The 18,785-nt window shown below is 39.0% G+C and overlaps 1 protein-coding gene across 4 annotated transcripts; it reads right to left on the bottom strand.

Moving 5' to 3' along the window:
* Positions 1-3,216: 3,216 nt before the first annotated feature.
* Positions 3,217-18,620, bottom strand: LOC121779976 (cleavage and polyadenylation specificity factor subunit 1-like). Of its 4 annotated transcripts, none has more exons than XM_042177474.1 (27): positions 18,254-18,620; positions 17,474-17,810; positions 16,639-16,785; positions 16,115-16,268; positions 15,741-15,876; positions 14,383-14,528; positions 13,939-14,034; positions 13,796-13,848; positions 11,973-12,104; positions 11,439-11,490; positions 11,229-11,348; positions 10,900-11,034; positions 9,794-9,922; positions 9,555-9,632; positions 8,608-8,739; positions 8,380-8,474; positions 7,743-7,939; positions 6,667-7,451; positions 6,461-6,541; positions 6,319-6,381; positions 6,086-6,163; positions 5,720-5,941; positions 5,429-5,560; positions 5,104-5,280; positions 4,253-4,438; positions 3,618-3,997; positions 3,217-3,534 (listed from the first exon to the last, which is right to left on the bottom strand). In XM_042177474.1, exons 2-27 carry the CDS (start codon positions 17,806-17,808, stop codon positions 3,420-3,422), a joined length of 4,356 nt encoding a protein of 1,451 aa, XP_042033408.1. In that variant the 5' UTR covers positions 17,809-17,810; positions 18,254-18,620; the 3' UTR covers positions 3,217-3,419. The 4 variants fall into 4 exon arrangements, with proteins under 4 accessions (XP_042033408.1, XP_042033409.1, XP_042033410.1 ...); XM_042177475.1 differs by having other exon boundaries at positions 5,435-5,560; XM_042177476.1 differs by lacking the exon at positions 11,973-12,104.
* Between the last annotated feature and the right edge of the window lie 165 nt (positions 18,621-18,785).

Below are 18,785 nucleotides of genomic sequence, written 5' to 3'. Positions count from 1 at the left end.
ATATCGGGTGAAGTGGATACGTGCAAGGCGGGAAGCCTGAGAGTATCCACTATAAGGCGGACGTCCCCAATATCCCCGCCCTCTTTTTTGTCCACAGCCCCAATTTTTTTGTCCGCGCCCAAAAAAAAGGTTTCCGCCACTATAGGCGGACACTTCCAATAGCCCCGAAATTTTATAACCAATTTTCATTTTAATTTTTTCCTTTAGTTTTAAAATCATCGGAATTTAAATAATTATAAAACGAGGTAATTGAGACTGAATATTCGTTGTATTGGCAACGGTAAAATTATACAACGAACATTTAAAACATATTACAAATAAAAACGCCGCCACCGTCTAATCGGTGGCGACGTCGGAATCCTCCTCTTCTCTTCCGTCTCCCTCGCTGTCGCCAGCCGCCGCTGCCCCAGGAGCCTCATCAGCCAAGCGTATACGGCGCTGGATCCGACGTACGAGGTCGGAGTATACATCCTTGATGAACGGGTCGGTTGCGGCCTCGTATTTGCTGCAGACTTCGTGCAGTTGTTGCATCAATTGCACATATATGTTCTCCCTCAAGACCTCGCTGGCAATAGGGACCTTGTGCGGCGGTATAGGGGCGAGCTGCGGGGTGCGCGATCCAGACGCGACCGACGATCCGCGTGAGGAAATTCCAGCTTCTCTAGCACGTAGGATAGAGGCCTGTTGTCCCGGAGGGCGTGCGCACCTAGAGTGTGTAGCGGAGGGCTCTTCGGCTTTCTCGTCGTTCAGGTCGAATGATTGCGAGCCGCTGCCGCTGCTGTAGTCCCCGGCAATGTTGTGTCTTGTACGCTTCGGCCCAGGAGCTCCGGCCTGCTCTTGCGCACAGATGGCCTTGAATTTCGGACAGTCCTCGAGAACTAGATACTCCTCCCACATTGTGAACTTCGGCCAGCCCTCAGTGTTGTGTTGGCCCATCGACAGTGCCTTCACGTCAGCTTCGCTTCGGCCACTCTCAGCATGGAGCAGGTTGTTCTGGTATATGCCCGCGAACCGCTTGGTGGCCGGCAGAATCCTAGACCACTTTTTGCGGAGCTGTTCTGCGTCAAGCGGTCTGGCGCCGCGAGGTTTGAACTCGTTGTACGCCAACTGGACGCGCTTCCAAAAGCTCCCCTCGATCTGATCGGTGCCCACTATGGGGTCGGATGTGACAGCATCCCACGCCCTCGCCACAACAATGGACTCTGCTTTGGTGTAATGGACACCCCGTTTGTTTTCCGGCGCCGCTGCCACTGCCCGAGCAGCCACCGCCACTGCGACGGCCGCCAACTCTTCCGCCACCACCGCCGCTGCCCGAGCCAGCCCCTTCGGACCCGCCGAGTCTCGTCGCAACGGGCGTATCCGATAAGCCGGAACTGAGCAGACCCATCATCGTATCCAGTGCGTCTTGATCTGCGTCAGTGAGAGGAGAGTGGCTGGATTGGAAAGGGGTCTCCGGACGCGGATGGTTAAGGGCGTCGAGGTTGGGTCTGTAATCTCCAAACGCCGAGCGGCTCAGATTCATGTGCAAAGGTTGGGGAGTGGGAGAAGACCTCCACGGCTGAGATGGAGGAGGAGTTGGACTCGATGCCCACGGCGGGGGAGATTGACTCCAACTCCAAGGCTGAGACGGAGAGCCGCCATATCCCGACGGCTGAGAAGGATAGCCGCCATATCACGACGGCTGAGAAGAATAGCCGTCATATCCCAACGGCTGAGAAGGATAGCCACCATATCCCGATTCGTGCGAGCCGGGTGATTCATCGTCTCCACCGTGCATTTTTAAAGAGTGAAAGTGTAGATAGTGAATGAATTGAGAATGTGTGAAAATGGTGTAAAATGGATGGTGTAGAAGTAGTATTTATAGGGTTAATTTTTGAAAAAAAAAAAATTTGAAGGGGGCGACCGGCGCGCCGATCGCCGGCGCACTATAGGCCAGCGCGCCTATAGGCGCGGCGATGGGCAACCGCCGCATCCTCGCACAAAAAATGCCGCTCGTCTGCCCCGTTTTTTTTCTTCCGCTTCGGAGCGGACGTCGCTCCCACTATAAGCCGCTCCGAGATCGCCCTTTCCGGGGCTATAGCCGCAGCTATACTATAGTGGATACCAATATATTTACGTATCCGGGCACAGCCAGGAGTTGGTCCCCATACATGGATCGAGAAGACAAGAGCTGACAACTTTGTCTATCCAAAGGCGTACGATGACTTTGTGTATTCTAGCAAAAGCAATGTGTTCACTTGGTTGACCTGACGAATCGGGGTTGGAGGACTGGGACCTGACAGACATGGATGATTCTCCCAAATTAGCTTGGATTTCTGGAGCAGGCGGATGAGCTGTTCCTGGTTATCCACAAACGCCAACACAAAACTCAGTTTTTCATTACATGTAAAATTATGGAGGAGGAGGATGGATGGATGGATTCGGTACCCATCTTCATCTTCGTCTTCGTCTTCATCTTCATCTTCGCCTTGTTTCTTGGAACCAACCACTCCTTCCTTTGCCATCTCCTTACTTCACCCACCATAAACAACGTCATCATCATCAACCAGATGTCGGAATATACCATTGCGGCCCATTTGATTTGGTTTACTCCAACACTAGCTTGATTCTAGTATATTTTTTTTAATGTTTTCTGATCCCTATTTATTTGATTATACTACTTAATTTTTGGCTGCAACATATTATTATTAAGTACATGAGTTGTTAGCGTATTTATAATGAACAATATATATTGCATTTATGCTAGTTATTGTGATACTACTTATTTGTTGGTATGCTGCTAACATATTGGATTTTAAATGCACAAAAGCAGGCCAATGAGGTGGTGCTCCGTTAACGGTATGTTATGTACGTACATTTTCCTCCCAGCGCAGCAACAATTTGCTTCAATTGAATTTCTTGCTCACATTCCTCAATTTTTACCACCATTTTCAATTGAATACTCACTCATACTATGTATTTCAAACAATATTTTATTTATCAAGCTATCATTCTCTATAGCATTTATAGAGTCGTGGGAAAAAAATGTCAACCAACAAAGAATGAATAATCAACTCAATATCCATCATATGTCGAGGATTATCACTTTTCCATTTTGGTATGTCACCAAAATTATGCCTCATCCCAATTTTACTCTTATAATTGGTTTTTTAATCATTAAATTCCACATAATTTAATCTTTAAGAGATGGTTAATGATATAACTATTACAATTAGATTTAATAAATGAATATTTGCATCAAAATCTTTTAACATTATCACATGGTTACATTGTTGAGTAGAACTGAAATTTTTTCATTTACAAATACAAGAAATAGACTAATTTAATGAGAAATATTAGTGTCAAGTTCTAACCTCAGCATATATTACATAAAGGTTAAAGACCACTATTCAACACACAAGGTATTCAACAGGAAGTGCTCATAAGAAGCTTGTGGCAACACTGAGGTCATTCAAGTTGGACATGATCTGCATCCGTGTCGTACCAATCTGATTAGCGATTTCAAGTTGATCTTCGAGCGCCAGCATCTCGAAACTGCCAAAAAAGGGTAACTTTTTTTTCATAGACAGAGAAATAGGCTAAGTAAGGATGTGTGTGTGAAAGAGTAAGATACGTACTGCACGAGCAGCTCACAATCGACAATGCTGTCAGGACCTGGGCGATGAGCCTTTCCATTCGAATGGAAGTGTCTGAAAGATCGTGGATTTAGTCCAGCAACATGGCAGACAGAATTCACGAGCTTTTTCTGCAATGACTGCAGACGACGAAAGGTAAGTTCCTCCAGAGGTGCAATGCAGCCAATGCTGCCTTCCAGGGTACCAAAAAGTAATGCAAATCGGTTTGTCTTATCAGAGCCAGGAATAATTCGATCAGCAGATGTGGGAAGAAGCTGCAACCGTAGAAATTTGGTAATATGGGCGCCAACATGAAACTCAGCTCTCGACAGAAGCTTCTGTCCTTTCCAGCTCTCTGATGCTTTTGGAGCATAATAGAATATCTATATGTTGCACAAAAAGGTTACCAGTTATAACATATAACCATTTATATATATGAGCATATTACAAATATTCAGAAAGAGAGAAGAAACACTATATTTATACATATATTTTTTAAACTAAGAAGAATATACTTCACTTGCAATTACCAAAATAAAATACACATAAAATACAGTATTAAATAGAAATCAAAAGGCAACCTAAAAAGGAAAAAACACACTCGAAATGTTTCATTATTTGTTCACAAATGTGCTAACCTGAACATTCTTCTGGTCATCTGAAACAGTGAGGCTGAGTGTCGTTCCATCGATCAAAAACTCAGTTGCTAAACAATCAAGTGACCCAAAATCTTTTGCCAACAGATTGAGTTGAGAGCCCTGCTCTTTCCAACTAAGAAAATATATGCTTTTGTGAATGTCGCCGAGAAGAATAAAATTTTTAACCTGCACAATTTTCATGATTAACAGCAAGTCCAGTATAAAAGCTTGAAAGTTCATAATAAAGCTACAGTGCTGCATCTCTTTTAGAGTTTTATAAAACCAAACAGGGTATAACAGATTGCAATTAACAAGACAGAAAAGTATTTTAAGTTGAAAGTTAAACATAGATTTCCTAGGAAAACTTGCCCAACCCATAAGATTTTTCAATTCAAGTCTTAACAAAGATGAAAATCTAAGCAATTGAAAGAGCTTGTCTGCTATCTCAACTGGACAAAGATGCATCAACTGAAAATTTTACACTGCCAACATTCAGCTTCCTTGCAATTGAAATTCGAGGATGTTGGCAACACCATATTCAGTGATAAAATAATCTTGAAAATATTTAAGATTTTGATGTCCGTACTGAACAAGAATGACTAGGATGTTCAGTTGGGAATAAAGCAATTATAAATAGGACAAGTCATGCCTCTGCAACCATTAATCTACCTCTTTATATAGCAAAATGCACATGATAGAATTGCTTGGACCAAAGCATAGATTGAATAGCAAGTGAGATTTGTGTCCAGATAATTATGAGTTCACTGTTTATGCATCTATATCTGTCCTCGGGTCAAGGAGCAAACATATTTAAAATACACATGTTTCATGTAGAATAAAGAGGGGCTTACGATGTTTAAGCTCACGACATAGAGAGGTGGAACATCATGAAAGGCAACACCGTTCAACTCAGAGCCTGTCCATTTGTGCAGGATAATTTTAGGACCTGAAGCAAGTAGTAAATGGCCTTGAAGTGATGCAAGAGCTGATATAGCACCCTTCAACTCCTTGGAATAGACTTCTGTAACCTGAAAAGACTAGGATAAAGTTAAGCATTGAAGTATTAAAAATATAAAGGGGAAGATCAGACACCAATATGACTGGTTGAAACTCTGAAATAAGTCTCATACAACCCTCATATTAGTTAAAAGAGTTCAAAGTAAAACAGCAAGCTACCTTCACCTGTATACTGTCTGAGATTCTTTCAACAGAATATAAAAGAATGCGTCCCCTTGCTGCAACATCCTCTCCTTGTACATAAGCAGTTCCAATTGCCAAAAGTGTCTCATTTCTTTGTGCAGTGGTGTTCTGAAAGTACATAAACACAACAGGGACTATGAAAATTCCACAGATATCTGACCATCTTCATAAAGAAAATGGCAAAACCAGATAGCACAGGGGAAAAATGGAGAAAACAACAATGTCAAATGTCCAATGACGCAGCAAAATATGTGAAGTTGAGCTTACAAATAATGTCACCACTCGCACAGTAAGAGCATGTTCAGAACTTTGCATAGGAATAGTAGCCCTAGTCTGCCAGGGGCCATTTATTTTCTCTGGTTCCATAATCCGAACCTCAAATTCTTCCGTGGGATATGTCCCCTCCATATTAATATTATCATGCTCAAACTGATTTCCGACTTCTTGATCAACAAGAGATGAGAGCACTTGATTAAGTGGCTTGAGCACCTACATGAAAATTCAAAAGAACGGTTAGTTAACCCAGCTTTAACTTCATATCTTATTATCATTTGGTAATCACAACATGGAGAGGCAGAATTGGGTCACGTAAGTACTCATGGAAACAGACTTCATGATAGAGATTGCCCTTACTGGAACAGAAACTATAACAGGGTAAAAGTTCTTCTCTGCAAAATAGGTAACTTGATGTGGAGTCCCCTTCAGCCCAATCTGCCAGCACTCCCAATAGCCAATGGAGAGAGAGCAAAGGCACCCATACAAAACACAAAGAAAAGCAACTCGCATGAGCAAATTAGGCACATATGACCAATAGCATACAAATTGACTTGTGGCGCAGAGAAAATCGAGAACTGATGGACATGCACCTTTTGTACAGGCCAATAATTGTCATATGATAAAGCTGGAAGCTGGCATATTTTCAGAGCACCCTGAAAAAAGGAAGATTATATATTGCTCGTTGACATAGCAAACAAGGTTCCGGCAGAATTACATAATTAGAAAGCTAACCTCTGAAGTTATACATATAAACCCATGGTTGCAGTTAACATTGTGAAGAACGGTGAAGGCTACTATAGGTCCATCACAGCCCTTAAACAGAAAATGGTAATAGTGATTAATGAGCTCATTAATAACTGGAAAATTGGAATATGAATATTCTAGTAATACAACAAAATGCTATGAGAATAGTTGCTTAGTAATTGAATCAAACTAACCTGTGGGTGCATCCGAAGCCGCTCTCGAAACATCATAAACCACATTGGCCTTGAGCCAGAAAGAAAAAAACCTTGTAGACCACCAACATTCTTGAAAACAGTGATGCGTTGTGAGCGGACTCCAGATGGTGTCTCTTCTTTTGCATATGTGTCCAAGGGGACACGAACGAATCGTAAATTTCTAAGCCTAGATGCATTCGTATTGCTAAGATTAACGGAATTCTGAGAAGAAATGACACCCTCAGTCTTGGAAGCATTATCTGAAACTTCATAAATGTAAGCATGATAACAAAGAATGGTCCCATCAGACAATATTCCTAAAAGGAATGGCCGGTTATGCTCTGAATCCCATCTCTGCATAGACAGCTCAACCACCTTTATATTGTGAGTGGCCTCTTTTCTGACTTGTCCAATATCTTCAGAATAATTGTTTGTGAGGTTTATATGATTATTCGCTGCGCCATGGAAAAATGTATCTAAGATGTGGCTCCTTCCAGATACAAATTTATCGACCAAGAAAACACTGTTAAAGTTAGGTACATCAAATATCTCCAGATCTCCATTGTCATAGCATACAACGCAATACACGTCACCATGATCATGTGTTGAACCATCAGCCCCATCGATAGCCTCACCAATCCCAGTAGAAAGCCAGGCATCAGTACTTGTCTTACGAATCCATGGTTCAGAACCTTTATCATGATAGAGAGTGCAAGCTAATACCAACTTATCAGAGTTTTCAGATACTGGTGGATTGATGACTGAAACAGAGCAGGTATATGGATCTGGGACAAAAGAATCATCAACCAACATGTCAGGAAAGGTTAAGTATACCATATGACGCTTGGTAACAAGTAAAAAATATGTGTTGTATCCATAAATGTCTCTCTGAAATACAAAGCATACATGTATATAGATTGTAGACTAGAATATTAGGTCTGCAAGATTGATCTCCAAGGGATACAAATTTAATTCCATTTTGTATATTTAAATAGAAATAAAGATTCTTGAAAGCAAAGTACATACAGCAAACACAGACAAGTAATTGCAACTCTATAAATATTGTCGAGACATACCTCCAACAAGAAGCTGAATGCTTCCATCAGTCATTCTCAGCAACACATAAGGATCAGCTATGGAAACTGAGGACACAGTTGCCCCATCAGAAGCTGCATTCATCTCTGTATTGGAAGATTTTAAGCTCAAATCTTGAGTCATAAAAGCACCATCAAGTATCCGAGCACCACGAGCAAACACTTGGATAACTCGACGTCTGTTTGAATATTAGCATGAAACATAGTCACTTATTAGAATTCCCATCAAGGTATTGTGCTAAGATAAACTTTTTCTACATAAGCAGGAATCCATGCATTCAAAAGCTAGGAAAGATTTTCAAACTAATGTCACAGAAATTTTTTATGCACCAAGGTGCCAAAACACTCTCCCTCTCATAAACTTATAAAGAAGAGAACTTCTCACCATCAAATCTCCTAATAAAGCATATTTGTGTGCTGTTAAAAAACAACTGACAATAAGTAATTTGAACCCCCTGCATAATTTAGTCTTTACTCTTTAGCAGAACCATTTTTCACCTCCTTCCAGAAAAGGACTAATTTCTTCCAGAACCTCCAACCCCCTCCCAATAACACATGCGCGCACACACATACCAGAAAGATGTTATATGATGGTTTGTCGGTAGACTAAGAAACGCACCTTCCAAATAAATTTCCTGCAGAAACTGTAGTTCCTTGGACGTAATAGTCCACATTTTCAGTTACCTCCTCAAGATTATTAGCAGTTTGCAATACCTGTAGAGTAAACAAGAACAGAATACAACTGTAAGAAAATAACAGGTCAAGGCAATAAGTGTTTTATACAACAGATAGTGATTAATTTCCAAATGTTATCTTCTTCGGAAGGAAAAGGTGAACAGCAGCACACCATTGTACGATTTTCCAAACTAATAATCAAGTATGCATGATATTCATCCTTGTCAGCTACTCCTTTAGAGGAGTCACTGCGCAAATTCTTGTGGTAGACGGTCCAAATTCCTTTGCAACCAGGTAATGATTCCTTCAGAAACAACGTATAAACAAACTCATGAAACAATCAAGGAGAAACTAAAATTCTCTTAAAGCTTTACATTCAGCGAAGAAGAAAGTAAGAAGCTCTCAATACAGTTACTCAGCCTTAATTTAATACAGTTACATAAGACATTATGTTTAGTACCCTAATAGAAAATGCTATACATCATAATATAGTTCACAAAGATGTATGGAGACCAAATACACATGGGGGCATTTGTAATATTTAAGACCCTACAAAAAGGACAATTTCAAAGTGTAGATCAAACATTTTATTTATTTATTTTGTTTCTTTATATATATGTTTTCTGGGAAGATAAGGAATATTAATCTAGCTAAAAAAACAAATGGGCTTGGTCTGATTGACATCCCAACTACTAAGTTCCAATGTCGAAATAGAAATTTGACATTCACAGATTCTAAGAAGAGATATTCTTATGTTTTTTTATCTTAATTTGACAGTTTTTCAAGAGAATTGCAATGAATTTCATATACGATATAAATGGCCACAAGTGTGTAGCCTAATAGTTTTACCAATAGAAAACTAAGTTTATAAAACTGAAGGCATCGCATGACAAGCTAACAATGTAAGAATAACCACAACCTACATGATTTTTTACTTTTCATTTTCTGTTCTAAAAACATACTGACTTATTCACAGATAATTCATTCATATTACTACTAGACATTAGAAAAATCATGTGTAGGACAGTAGGGTATAACATCTTCCAGAATTATACAAGAAGCACAGCAATAACCTGATATTTAAAAGCCCATGTAGTGAGTAAAAGGAAGTGTACACACTTGAGTTACTGTATCTGGGCGGATTGATTTTTGAAGTACTGTGAGAGCACCATTTTTTCCATGGCCAGAACAGCATACCTAGATAGGGGATGCATACATGATTTGTATATCAGATAACAAAGGACTGTAAATGTCTGAACAATGAAGGACAATTTAATAAATAAGGACAACACTTTTAGCAATGCATTGGTTATCAACTGATAAGCCAACTTAAACTGAAGAATGAAGCTAAAACTAACCAGTTCATAATTACTTTGCTTCGCAACTCCTGTAGCATTTGGATCGCCATTAATTCTCAAACCATAAGAGAAATCCTTTAGTGGCCCAATATTAAGCAATGAATCCCGTACTGCAAATGTAAAGTTTTTCTGCAAAAACCAAATAACCAACTCATCACTTAAAAAATAGAAAATTCTAAAATACATTTCAGTATTAATGCATTAAAACCAAATGTCAATTCAGCAGCTTAGAATGAAATTTATCATCATACTATGAGAGATCTGACATGACATCCAATCAAGTTCATCAAGGTCAAATTACAACAGAAACAGAACCCAAGATAGGAAACCATAGGATATCATCTAGTTAATTCATATGACTTCACATTCGAGATGAGTACAACCTCAAGTCCATAAACATAATATCGCTGTTCTACAATTAAGATTGCGCTTCAGTAAGAAACTAAGATGCAAAGTTCAAAGCAGCTAGAATTTTAAAAGGATTGTCAATGTTTGGAATTTATCAATCCTAGGGGAGAATGTGAAGAAAACCTTACGGTCCCAAACTTACAGTGAGAGATCCAACAATAAACGTAAGTCAAGGTCGTCTGGTGAAGTTTAGTTTTTACATTCATCCTCAAAGCAATTGTTGAGCCTTCTGATTGAAATCTTTGATAGATAAATTATAAATATGGGCCGTATTCAAAGCAATGTACTATATTTTTAGGCTCTCTTTTGAGAAGATTCTCAATATCTGCTTAAAGCATTTTCCCAAACAAAATTCAAGCTCACGGAGAGAGGCTGATGTTATATAGAGCACCAATAACTATAAAAACAAACATCACAGATAGGCTGAAGAAGCATCTTCTACGATCCTAATGAAGCACTATTGTCAGTTTGTCACAAACTTTAATCATTTCTCCAGCAGAGAATAAATGACAACCTTGATATCAAAGCAATATATGATACGTATAGAATTTTCTTGATGCTAAAACAATTAAAAATTTAAGGTTAGTTTTAAGAATAAACAGGTCAGTTCTCTTTGAGCATAGTTCTACTTCACATTAAAAAATCATAATAAAATAAACACAATGGAGCTCAGCAAAGAATGCAGATCATGGTTTAACCTGAGCAATTTGAGCATTGTTTGGACCTGTGCCATAGAATGTAAGTTCCTCGCTGGTAATCAAATCCTGCAATGCATCAGAAGGAGATCTCCGCAGTCTCTTCATTGAAGGGGCATCACTTTCAATATCCCCAACCTAGAGAAAAGGAGAACATGCACAGCCCATGTTAACTGTGCCTTAAGATACATAAAAAAAATTAGAGACTTGCAAACCCCATGGCTAATATTATGCCAGCACTTACAGAGTCCGCATTTCAAGATCAAGTCTTATTTTAAGAAAGCAAACTTGAAATATACTCATTCTGAGTTCTAACAGTCAAAATGACAAACCTCTTCCTTTACACCAGGACTTAGTGTTGGAGCTCCAACTCCAGAATAGTACTGTACAAGCAGACTATCACCCAACCGACTGCCCAAGAAGAAAAACGAGCTTCCAATGGTAGTAATGTCCTACGAAACATCAAGTTCAATTGATGAAAAATCTATCATTGCAGATGTTCATCAGGTAATGTGTAATAACATGAACTTAATGTGGCTGACCGATGTAAGGACTGAAGCTCTTGACTTCATCAGTTCAAGCCTCTGAACAACTCTGCAGAATTGAATAGGACAGCATATCAAATATACAGTATACGACTACATAAGTAATGTCACCGGCCCTAGTTTTTACACAATCAAAGGCAAGCCAACAATGCATAGCCCAGGCATATTTATACATCATATTCTACACTTGAAGCTTAAGTATCTCATTTTTGCATACTCTCAACCGAAATGATAACACATCACTAGAAAGTCTTTCAAACCAGATCTGCAGAGGTTTAATTTGGCAATATTTGAAAAGCTATAAACATAACATAAAGAAATTTCCAGATATTCCCAGTAACACACTCTACCAACAGATCATAAGATAAAATTGTTGAGCCAGATAAGTCAGCAAAAGAATATTCTAAACACCCATGTCAGGAACAGAATATGCAAAGTTAAATGCAAGGGTTGACTTAGTTAAACAAAATGAATACGGCACTTCCGTATGTCCCCAATAAGAGAACCAAGTGAGAGTAATAAATCGCCAACCTCCCATCATAAACAAGAGTAAGCAAAAGCAGTTCCCCAGATTTAGAGGAGAACACAGCAACATCATTAGTTAACCACGTCGCAGTGGCGGCATCAAGCTCCGTAGTAAATCCAGACCTAGGCATCTCTTGACTGAAAGAGGAGTGCATATACATTAGAAATAATGCAACTTCTTAGTAATAAAGGCTAGGTGGAGATATCAAACATTCTAATCAAAGTTATTAACAGTAAGTACTATGTTTACAAATATCACCTTTAAAACTGATGCGAAGCATATTTCCTATTCTTTACCCCGGTTTTTATGTTAATTGTAACTCACCAAGTCGTGCTTTGAGTGTAGTTTCGGGTGTTAGAAGCTGGAAGTTCGTCGGAAATGCATAGCTGAGATTCCAGAGAGTTCGCCCGGTCGGGCGTTTTGAAGTTGCTAAACGCCCGGTCGGGCGTTTCCATTTGTGCATGCGGAGTCCAGAAAGTTCGCCCGGTCGGGCGTTTTGATTTCAACTAGACGCCCGGTCGGGCGTTTCCCGCGAAGCCATGCAGAAGCCTTTCGCCCGGTCGGGCGATTCCCTCTTCTAATATCGCCCGGTCGGGCGTTTCGGAGCAGAACTGCAATTCGGCAGTTGGACGATTAAAAGGAGGAGAAAACAGACAGTGTCAGGGACGGTTTTTGACAGAGGAAAAAAGGAGAGAAAAAGGAGACAAGAGAGAAGGAAGAAGAGAGGAAGAAGTCCGGCCAACTTTCCGACGATCCGACCCCAAATTCCAACTCCACTCATCGAGAGCTTGAATCCTACGGTTTTCATTGTTATTTTCTCCATGTGTTTAGGCTAGACTCTCATTGTTGCTCCAAGTTGTGGTGTAGACTTGTTCGAATTTATCTACAACTCTTAATTCATGTTTTGACACCGTTGATGTGTTTGATACTAATGTTTATCACTTTAGAGGCCTCTATCGTTATAGATGTTTAATCCTTGTTTATCATCTCTTTAACATAGACTTGGATGGATTAATCAATTGATGTGTAGTTAAATTAGAATTGTTCAAAGGATAATTTGACGACGGATTAGGTAAGTTCTTATAGTAGATGATATTTTATTCTCGCGCTTCCGCAGGAATTTAATATCGTTGAAAGTTAATTCATGGAACAAGTGTTCAGCTGACTGTGAATTCTACGTCGCAAACATGTTCAGTGCACGTGATTAGGTTGATTAATTAATCCCAAAAACTTGTGATATAGTTGTAGGTAAAATGGTTCACGTCTAACGAGCAACTTGGAGTGACATTTTTTTCTTTCCATTCTTCGTCAATTAGCTTGTAGTGTTCTTCTTAGATCTTAAAAGTAAAAACCTGTCTACACAACCCATCTCTTATGTTTCTTGCTCGTATTGGAGTTAAATAAACTTTACCTTCCCTGTGGATCGACACTCGAAATATCGCAATCGACACTGTATTCTTGCAGTATTGTTGTAATATTAGAGCTATCTTTTTAAACTTGTGTGTTCTAAATCCCTTAATATAAAAGCTCGAAAATTACACATAAAAAACCAGCAAACCTATATGTACAATAAGTAGTTTTTTTAGGAACGGGACGGAAGAACAATGTATAACCTATCCTAAAAGGTGGCACCGTGCTTTGTGCACTTATTCCTAATGTAAATCATTATAAGAGGCAAAGTCAACAATGAACCAATAGTTTGTCTAATAATACATGCACGGTCTAACTTAAAAAAACTAGTAGATTATATTGAATGGTAATACATCCTTCTCCACATATTATAGAGAAAAATAAGGGGCAGAAAGAAATAGTGAAGCTGAAATTTCACCTTCCATCTGCGGGAACAGCAAAATTGTTCAACCCCAAGTGACATGAAGCAGACTGACCAATTAAGCACCATCAGATATAGAGCAGGACAAAAAGAATGGAAAAGCAGGTGATAACGAAGATGCAATGCCAAAAAGAGCAAACCTGGCTATGATAATGAATTGTATTTGCACCAATTACAAGAACTCCACCAATAGGTGAAGGAACTGCAAGAAGCTTGTATGCATCATGAGGGAGATTCTGAAAATCATGTAGAAAAATATAGTAATTAGTTCAGATTACATTGGTTGGAAATTAGAGGGTGGTTAGCTTTAAGCTAGTGTGAAAAACTCCAACGTTCTTCCTTTGTAATCTATCAATGCCTAAGAAAGGTACAAATAGAAGATAACCGAGGCATCATAATGAAGGCTTTCTCAACGATGGATGTAGGTCATAAAGTATACCTCTAGCACCACAAAAATATGCTATATTAGCGTTAGCACGTAAAGAAAAAATATACTTCATGACATGATAAGCTCTTAATATAGTTGGAACAATTACATGAGACCCTATAGGTAAAATAAGAGGATCATAATTTAAAACACTGACCATGGCTGACCATATGAGCGGATGCTGCTTTAATGTTGTATTGACGCTGAGTGCTGAAACCATACAAGTGTGATGTTTCCAAGCAACCCGACCCGCCCATGTAAGCTCATGTTCATGAAGAATTACCACAACAGGCTCAATATAACCTGAAAAATAGCTTTTAATCATTCTCAAAAAGGAGTGGCCCGGAATTGGCTGAGGTGCATAATGAAATGAAGTTGCTGAGAAAAGATATACGAACAGATCACAAATTAGTTGCCTGAATCTTAGAGAAATATAATCAGGATACTAAGGACCTAAAAGCAAAAACAAAAGATTAAATAGAACCACTGATTAGACCAAGCAATGGCTGCAAGTAAGACTACTTCACAGCAAATCAGAATAGTCCTCTTATTAGAGGCCCTTGGTGTACCCAAAAAAATTATGAAGTTGAATTGAGAATTTAATCATTTATTATAAATTGATTACCACTTAGTTGCTGGCGGTCAAGAGTGTCTCACTGAGTTGGAGTCGTCTATAGAACAGAAGAAGGTCAAGAATTTTTAACTGAAGAAGATCAAAACCTGGTAACTACAACCACATTAAATTATAACTTATAAATTTTAACTGAAGAAGGTCAAAACCTGGTAACTACAACCTTAAAGCATAAAACAGATTTTTTTCTTTATCACTACTTCACTAGCATCAAATTATCCAGATTAGAGAAGATTTTGACAATTCCACCTACTCAAAGGAAAATATACAGAAAAGATCTATGTCGTAGACTTCCCAAACTAGTTTTTTTGCCCTGTAACCAATAAGCTCAACTTAAACTTGAGATAAAAGGAGCGGCAATGATGAGAAAGTCAATAGAACCAAACAAGTAATGGTCAGTCTCTGCCTTTTAGAAAACCACACTTGATACAATTGAATAATGCAGTCATTTTAGAAATCAAAGCTATCAAACCAAGCATATATTGGGAAACCTATAACTTGGAAAGATAAAGATCAGATTAGCATCCAATTAAGAATACAGAACAGAAAAAAAAATCATCATAAGCCCTTTTCAAAATCAGCAATTAAACATCGGCAGTTACAAGAAAGGAAATTTTTGTGCTGTAGCCAATAAGAAAGTGCTGATTCCCAATCTGGTTCTGGTGCATGCCTTTTATTGACTATTCTGAAGTATACAATCAAAACTTTCCAGTGAAGTATGGGTAAGGAAATTACAATGATTAGGAAATCTATAGCAACAAAAAGCATACACAAATATTTGAGAATATATACTTAGCCATATTGGATTTTCTGAACCACCCTTTATTAAAAAAGGATGCCAGAAAAACCAAATCAGAATTCTTACCATGGATGAGAATACTTACCATGGATGAAGATGAAATCTTTAACATGCTTCATATCAAGATCTCGTAAGCCAACAATATACGATGATTCAATTCGAGATGCAGCAGCTGTCCTGAAAGTACTGTCCTCCGCAGGTGCAGTTAAACCAGTGCTAGCCTAGCATCACGTTTCACAATTGAATTTACAATTTTTTAAACAATAAAAGCAGTTACTACTTGAAAGCATCATAATCCACATGGCTCAAACATTCATCATCCCCAACAATCTAAATAGTTCATGAATTGATACAGTATATATCTAGTAGTAATTAAAAAATATATTCCCGTGTTCCTAGTAATCAAAATATCCATATCAAAAGAACTATAACAGAGTAGAGACAGATCAGTTACACAACCTCGGCTGCTTTGAGGACTATCATTTGTAATCCATATGCAAGCACTGCAGCACACCTCCCCAATGGATCAACTTTCACTAGTGGGCCTCTTGGGAAAAATTCTCTGCCTCTTCTCAAGTGAACCCAATCAGAACCCTCAAAACAATGCATGGAACTGAAAGAGAAGAAATAAAAGTATCTATAAGTAAATTACCACCAAACAGCATTCTCCTGACAGTTTGTGTTGAGGCATACTATTCTGTTCGCAACTTACGATCTGAAATTACTCTCCATAGCTTCGGGTTTGTTATATATCTCAGGATTTAAACTTGTAAGCAGTTAGAATTCACAAGTCCATGTTTAAGAAATATAGCAACATATATAACTAAAAACAAATCAAAGACCTATTTTTCCTGTCACAAATAATGTAAAGAGCTACTTATATATGCATATGACTACATGAGTGCCACCAATAGCAGCATAGAATGCGTTGCGTTCCTTCAACATGTGGGAAAGGAATATGCAATAATAAGATTACATCACACCTGGTTCGTAGCCCACATATTGATTCATCAAACTCCAAAACTGAGATCTTTGCATCTCGAAAAGTCAATATAATAGAGTCTCTCCTCCTTCCACCATCAGTAGCTCCATTTGGTAACACCTCCAATGACTCCACATTGCCATGCAGCCTACACCACATTAAACAAAATTGAATTAGCATCTGAAATAACGAATAATAGTGTTGTGCCATTGCAACAAATTACTTGAGGAAACTGACACTCATTCTGAAAAATTGTGGGTGCAAAAAAAGAATCATTGCTAATATTAACAAAATTTACTACAGTAAATAGCTACATTTTAATCCAATTTCCAAAACTAGGTTAAAATACTGAGTGCGACAATGATGATGACGTTATGTAAGCTCAACCACGACAACTACTTTCTTAATACAATCTTAAACAACGTGAAAGACAATAGGTAATAGAACAAAAAAAGTGAGTAACCATGATGGTACATTTGTTGCATTTGATGAATTTAGCTTCATATTAATACTCAATAACATTGTTGCAAACAAAAATTTCGCAGTTTTACCTACGAACATTCAAACATCTCCGACAAATTTCAACTAATTCCTCCAATCATCAATTTGAACACATATAATATTAACTAACTAAAAACAAAGTATAGCTATGCAAGGCATCAAACCAAACTGAAAACTAAAAACAAGAGGACAATTTCTCAATACAACATGTCCTGCAATACAGTATTTTCCTGGAGCATCCGCCTAGCAAAAAAGTGCAAACGAGCTCAATTTCCCCTCCCAATGAAAGGAAATGCATAATTCAAGTAATTACTAGATATAGGAAAAGAAGAAACCTATAATGGCAAACGAGCTCAAGTGAGGCACCGGAAACGCCAGCTAAGACGGCTCCACCACCCTTGGGCTCGGCAGCAGCTTTGTGAGCTAAGGACGGAGAAGCCTCTTCCTGAATTCTTACAATGTAAACTTCAAGAACGTTGGCGGCAGCAGTAATGAGGTTGGGAACCGGTCCAATCGGCTTGGTGGAGGTGGTCCAGTCCGAGTCGATGTCGTCGGCGGTGATCGGAGGGATTTTGGGCGTGGAATCTGCGGAGGAATGGGTGATGAAACCCGAGGCGCAGTGCTCGATGCCGGTTGCCCAATGCATCATCTTGAACGCCGCGAAACTCATATCTGCAGTTGATTGGATTCAAATGGTGGAAGTGGGGATGAGTGATGGTTTGGGGATATTGGGGATAATTTTGCTTTTTCATTATCTATGATAATCTAAAGTGTTAGTTTAATGAAAAGACTTATTTGCCCTTTTTGGCGGGAAAATGCAAAGCTATTTTGTTTACCCTTTTGGTCATTTAGAGGCCGATATTATTGGACGAAATAACATTTTTACCCTTTTTGGAGGGAAAATGAGAAGCTGACTGTAAAAAGTATAATACTTTATTTTCTTTCTTTATTTTGAGTGTTCCAAAATATAATTCAAATATCGATGGCTGTGCAGTAAATTAGTTTTAGGATTGAAATCTTTATAAATACCATTATAAGCTACACAAAAAAATATTAAGTACAATAAAACAATTTTAAAAATTGAATATTGGAAGGTATAGAAATTTGAATCAAACCAAATCTTGAACTCCCGAGGCAGGCGGAAGGATGCAGACGGCGGGAGTACCGGCGAGGTAGGGTGGTAGAGGAAGAGGCTGACTCGCGGCCTTGCCGCCGGCGCCTGCGCGACTCTGTCGCTGTCGTGGGCGGTGCTGGTAGCACAGAGGAGGAACTTCCCTGCTGCAGCAACGCAGCTAACGTTCAGCAGCTTTGGAAAGCGGCGCTGTCTGGTTCTGCATACAACTCACCTCACAGGCAGCGGGCGGCGAGACAGGGGGTGAGGAGTGCCGGCGAAGTAGGGCGTGGCGGCGAGGCGGGTTCCGCCGATTAGGGAAGGGAGAGAAGAAATGGAGGCGGGTTGGCAGCTTATCATTTAGGGTTGAGGAGAAATATTAATGTATGTAAATATTGGACTTTAGTTTAGGCTTTAAATATATTGTACAATTATAGTATCATTTAAATTTAAATTTTGGGCTTTAAGTTTATTGTAATGTTAGTATAATTTGAATTTTAAATAATAGTAGAAAAGAATTTTGCTTTTTCAAAAAA

This window comes from Salvia splendens, chromosome 19 (assembly GCF_004379255.2).
Source record: "Salvia splendens isolate huo1 chromosome 19, SspV2, whole genome shotgun sequence".
Taxonomy (NCBI): Eukaryota; Viridiplantae; Streptophyta; class Magnoliopsida; order Lamiales; family Lamiaceae; genus Salvia; species Salvia splendens.
This window is presented reverse-complemented; position numbering and strand designations above follow the sequence as displayed.